Here is a 5,521-nt window from a genome sequence, read left to right as displayed (position 1 = left end):
GAAAACAATTTTACAAAAAGTTCTTAGGATTACGACGATGCTCAAGTGAAGTTAGCACAATTAACTCTCTTAACTTGGCTTCTCTTTTGATGTCAGGTTCAAAGTGTCGAATTCTAGAGTCTTAGTAGTTGGGAACAGAAAGAATGTTAAAGGGAAGGATGGGAGGGATCTTTTTTTTAAAAAAAAAAAAACAAAAAAAAAAAAAACTGGGTTTCTTCCTTCATTTTGTACAACAATCAATCTTGGTATCAAAAGTTATTTCGTTAACTACCAATAGTATATTATTGTAATTCAAAGTTCAAACCAATAAAGACAAATAAGTTCTTAGAAAATTTGCAAACTCAGTTGTGGAAGCAGAGTACTAGTATTGAAAAATTGCTTTCCAGAGAGTATTTGGGGTACGTATATGTCCCAGTACAAGATTCGGCCACAGGAATAACAAGAAATTTGCAAAGAAAACAAGACACAACATAACCAGTATGTGTGCAGATGTAAAGGGTTAATAAAGAAAAGTAGAATGAAGTGGCTTCCCAACCAAACCAAACACACTTGAAAAGATCAATCATCCATCATGAAATAAGGATCTTCAGATCAGTGTATTTCCCCTGCTTAATTGCTCTTCCTGAATTTCCTCCAATGAACTGGTACGGTTGGGACATTTAGACACCTCAAGTATTTCAAGAGTTGATAGCTTTTCCTAACAAGAAGGGATCTCCTCCAAAAACTTGCAGCTTTCCAGAACTAATTAAGAAAAAGAACAACTTGATCTTGATGCTAAACAGATACACATAACCCGTAGCAGTACACAAGTAAAGGACTTACAAAACTTACTTGAGGAGATCAATCGTCCATTATGAGATAAGGATCTTCAGATCGGTATTTCCGTTGCTTCTTTGCTCTTCCTGAATTTCTTCTAATGAACTGGTACAGTTGGGACATTTTGACACCTCAATTATTTCAAGGGCAGAACTATTTCTCAAACAAGAAGGGATCTCCTGCAATGCTCCACAGCGATCCAATACTAACTTCTGGAGACCAGGAAAATAGTCCTGCTCGTCGTACTCGGAGGAGGCTGTCCACTTCGCAATGTTCAAGGAAGCTAATTTCAAGAAACAAACTTTAGGGAACTTCTCTACTTCCATTTCCCATATTTCCCCCTCAAAGGCTTGTTTGAGTAATTTGAGCACCTCAAGATTGGGTAGATTTCCAATTGCTGCCATTTTGCTCCATGGCATGCGAAAATAAGATAGGGTCAATTTTTTAATAGTCAAAGGAAATTGGAAATCTAACTGATATCGGTCACCGGCGTAAATAACGCAACCCAGACTGAGTGATTCCAACTGACTTAGACAATTCATTGCTACATGATATTGAACACCTGGCTTGAGATTGACAGAGCATCTCAGCTTGCGGATATTTGGAAACTTTCTCAACAGTTTGCTGATGTTTTCCTCAGGATCGAGAGACAAACAGGACAAGAAATCTAAGTCAAGCAACTGTGACGAGTTGTCAAGATTGTCTCTAGGGAAAAAAAAACAATAATGCTTATCGACCTCATCAATTAGCTGTAAATGCCTTAGTTTCTTCAGGTTCCATATGGTATCTGGTAGTGAAACTGAACGATGAGTTGAAGAATTTCGCCAAATCAAAGTTTCCAAGTTCGGGAGATTGCATACTGATGATGGGAGACTGATTTTACCTCGACCTAGAATCGCCAAGTAGCGCAAGTGAACAAGCAGTTCTACCTCTCTAGGAAAGGGGTCGAGTCCAATTTGGCTCAAATCTAACACTCTAACAAGTTTCATGATGTGAAAAATGAATCGGAGGTCAAAACTAATACTGTCTTCATCGTGACTGAATAATAATAGACTGCGTATGGCAGGAGAAAATAACCTCAAGTTGTCAAAGTGCTCGAGCTTAGAATCAATAATGCATAAGCGGCGTAGGTAGCATGGCACAGTGAAAGCAGACAAGTCATCATACCTGCGCACCCGCTGCAAAAGCTTTTCTTCTTTGGCTTTTGTCACACAAAACTCATATAACAAATCGTGAATGCGACAAGCTTTGACCCCATCAATGGATCTTGGTTTCGAAACTATGACTAAGCTTCTGCTAATAAGTTCCATCAGGTAATCATTTGCCACATCCTCTGATCTCTTGGGATGAGTTTTTTGAACATATCCTTCGGCGACCCATAGAGAAATCAACCTCTTGGTATTGTGTTCATGGTCTTCTGGAAAGGCTGCAAAATAAAGAAAACATGCCTTCAAAGTATCAGGTAAATGTTTGTAACTGAGCTCTAATGTAGCGATACACTGTTCCGTACTAGAAACATTCCTCGAACTTAAACCTTCCACAGCTTCTTTCCAACCATTTGGGTCCATCCTTGAGAGAATCCCGGCAAGAATGACAACCGTAAGAGGTAGTCCTTGACACATTTCCATGACTTGCTGTCGAATTTCACATAGTTCTGGAGGAGCCAAATCTTGTCCAGGATATAACTTCCCTTTTAGCAAATCCCAGCTCTCATTAGGAGCGAGTTGACGAAGAGAATATGGTTCATGGTCGAGTTTGTCTTGCGGAACAACACCACGGAGCCGACTTGTCAAGATAACTCTACTTCCATTTCCATCATCAGGGAATGAGGCTTCCAATCCGTTCCATGCATCAATGTCCCATACATCGTCCAAAACAATGAGATATCTGTTTTTCAGCAAACGTCTTTTGACTTGAAGAGCCAGATCTTCTTCACCCATCTTAAAAACATCCTCAGGAAGCTTGGACTCAATACAAGTCAAAATTTGAAGCAACAGATTTCTCTTTTGATATATTTGAGAAACAGTACACCAAGCACGCTCTTGAAAATGGGAATTCACTGAAGAATCATTGTACACTTTTCTAGCCAAAGTTGTCTTACCGCATCCCGGCATACCCACAATGGAAACAATTTTCACTTGGCGTGATCCATATCTGAGTCCATTGATTATCGATGCCGTCTCATCCTCGAATCCCACCACCACATCATTGACTATTGGCTTACTTCCTTCTTGTGGCATGTGATTGAATCTCTTCGTTACTTCCTTAACTTTTCCACCAAGTCTGTCGCTATCACAAATCTTCAAGGCCGCAGCTTTAATGATGTTCATTTCTTCTAAAATGGAATGAATGGACATTGAAGAAGAATCTAAGATATTTCCAGTTATTAAGGAGTCAATAAAAAGCTCTATCCTGTATGCCACCCCAACAATACGATTCCAAATTGCCTGGACCTCCTCATCTTCATTTTGCAGCTCCACAATTTTCCACAGCAAAGAACGTAAACAAACAAGTACTTCCTGGACTTTTTGAATTGGATGATCGATCAAAGCAATCGAGCCGGCCTCAGAACTTGTCACATCCATCATCTTTTCTAGAAGGGAATCAACAAAGCCCAGTCCATTGGTCGTAGGAAAAGTGAATGATGATGATTCTGGACACTTCTCTGTGATTACTGCATCGATGAGCTTAATTATTTCCAATAACTCAGAACACACGATATCCATATCCTTGGCTTGTATGGCGTCTTTGATTGCATTCAGAGAGAGTGGGGAAATAAAATCTCCTCCATAACATTTCACGACTCGAGTAGGATCTCTTACTTTCTCATCGAACTCCTTTGGCTTCTCCTTCAAAATGGTTCTCAAGGAATTGAGCCCCTCGTAAAACATTTGTAGTTGACGCAAAATCACAGGACAAGTACCATGCTTTAGTTTCTCCCAAAGATTACACAGGAGAGAATGGTAGAAGTCTCTCAATATGCGCTCATCTGTATCTCCGTATGATTGTCTTGATAATTTTGAAGCAATCAGGGCCTGGATACAAGTCTCAAGGACTTGCGGTTCAACAGGAATAATCTTCTGCGGCAGTTCCGAAATGCTTTCCTTGATATCCTTGGGCGATCCGAAACCCTTCTTAAACTGGAACTTATAAGAGAGGCCTGCTGCATTGATAGCCACAGCTTCAGTGTGAACCAACAAAGGTCCCAATTCTGTGTTTTCAACGCCATGCAGTGTGAGAAAACGGATGAAGTTTTTCATGAACGCCAGCTTCTCTTCAAGGGCTTTAATTAGTCCAACTTGATGTGCCAGCCGACTCCTTGGAAGATAATTCACTAGATTCTCCAGAAGAGAATCCATGAATTCCATAAGGTCATCTTTTCGAACGACCGAATTACTGGACTGCCGTGACGAGGAACCCAAGAAAAAGACGTACCAGTCGCAAATTTCTTGTTCGAAGGATTCCATGTCTTTTTCTAAATCATGGACCACTTTCCAGGGCTGATCAGAAGATTGGATCTCCTTTGCCCACTTGGGAATGGCTTCTCCAATGCGAACTGCCAGAGCTTCTAGGCTTGCATGATGATTATTTGCCTGGTTCTTTTTGTTGTCAAATAGTAATTGCACATCACCGTTGCTGTATTTTCTCGCACACAGAAGAAATGTTCTCAGATATCTTGGCATGTGTCTCATGCGTCTCAGGTACTTCTGCGGCCAATTTGGAAATTCTGGATAATCGTTCTCCAGCGCTTGCAGATCATCCAAGATGGAAGTAATACAAGTGATACTAGTGGAGGCCATCTAATAAAAGGAAGATCAACAAGGGAACCAGAATGTATCGATCTCAGTTTAAGAGATGAAACAGTTCTCAAATATGAAAGGAGATCTCAAATAAGAGGAGAAAGATCTGCAAAACCTCAAAAACAAGTGCTCTCCCCTTTTCTGCACGTTGATTGCTAGTGTCCAGAAAGTAAATGACAAATAGTCATCGGATACTTCTTGTATGATTGAAAGAAAAAAAAAGACCCACTGCACATGCGTTATCCACTAGTCCAATTGCTTGAATGGTACAAATAGAAGTTATGGTATGGTGTTTTATAACAAATAGAAGTTTTAATGCTTTGGGCTCTATTGATTTCCATGTTTATTGCCTTGCCATCAAACAACAGCTTTTCACATTGAGAGCTGTCTACAATGGCTTTAAGTAAAACGTGCACTTCCCTTAGTCATTAGTCCAAATGTTTGAATAATACAGCATTAATTACGCTCTTAACAATCTTTTAATACATCTAGCGGCACTAATTTCGAAACCGGGTTAATCGCATCATACTGCCAAATCATTTTGATTAGTCTTGCACGTTATTATAATTGCTTATGTCAATGAAGTAGGACTTTAATTTAATTTTGAGATTACAACAAGAATTCAATCAACAATCCATTTAATAAACTAGCAATAGTTCGCGTAATTTGCACGTGATTATATTAACTCAAATATAACATGTCTTATATTTTTTTTTTGTGAAATTTGATTGTTTACCTGATAATAAAACATGTCATATTTTCATTAACCAATTATTATTCCAAAGACCATCTAATTATGAACTCTTTGATAAATTACTTTTGAATTTATTTTTGAGTTTTCTTTTTTTAATTTATGTCAATCTTTTTGGTAAATTATGGATTTAGCTTTGTTAAATAATTCCTAA

The 5,521-nt window shown here is 38.9% G+C and overlaps 1 protein-coding gene across 1 annotated transcript; it reads right to left on the bottom strand.

The window, feature by feature from the left end:
* Positions 1–851: 851 nt before the first annotated feature.
* On the bottom strand, positions 852–4,616 carry LOC113771702 (putative late blight resistance protein homolog R1A-3). The gene has a single exon (XM_027316271.1). The coding sequence runs from the start codon at positions 4,614–4,616 to the stop codon at positions 852–854; it is 3,765 nt and encodes a 1,254-aa protein (XP_027172072.1).
* Positions 4,617–5,521: the final 905 nt, after the last annotated feature.

This window comes from Coffea eugenioides, chromosome 5, assembly GCF_003713205.1.
Source record: "Coffea eugenioides isolate CCC68of chromosome 5, Ceug_1.0, whole genome shotgun sequence".
NCBI classification, from domain to species: domain Eukaryota; kingdom Viridiplantae; phylum Streptophyta; class Magnoliopsida; order Gentianales; family Rubiaceae; genus Coffea; species Coffea eugenioides.
Note: the sequence above shows the minus strand (reverse complement) of the source record. Positions and strands in the feature narration are given on the sequence as shown.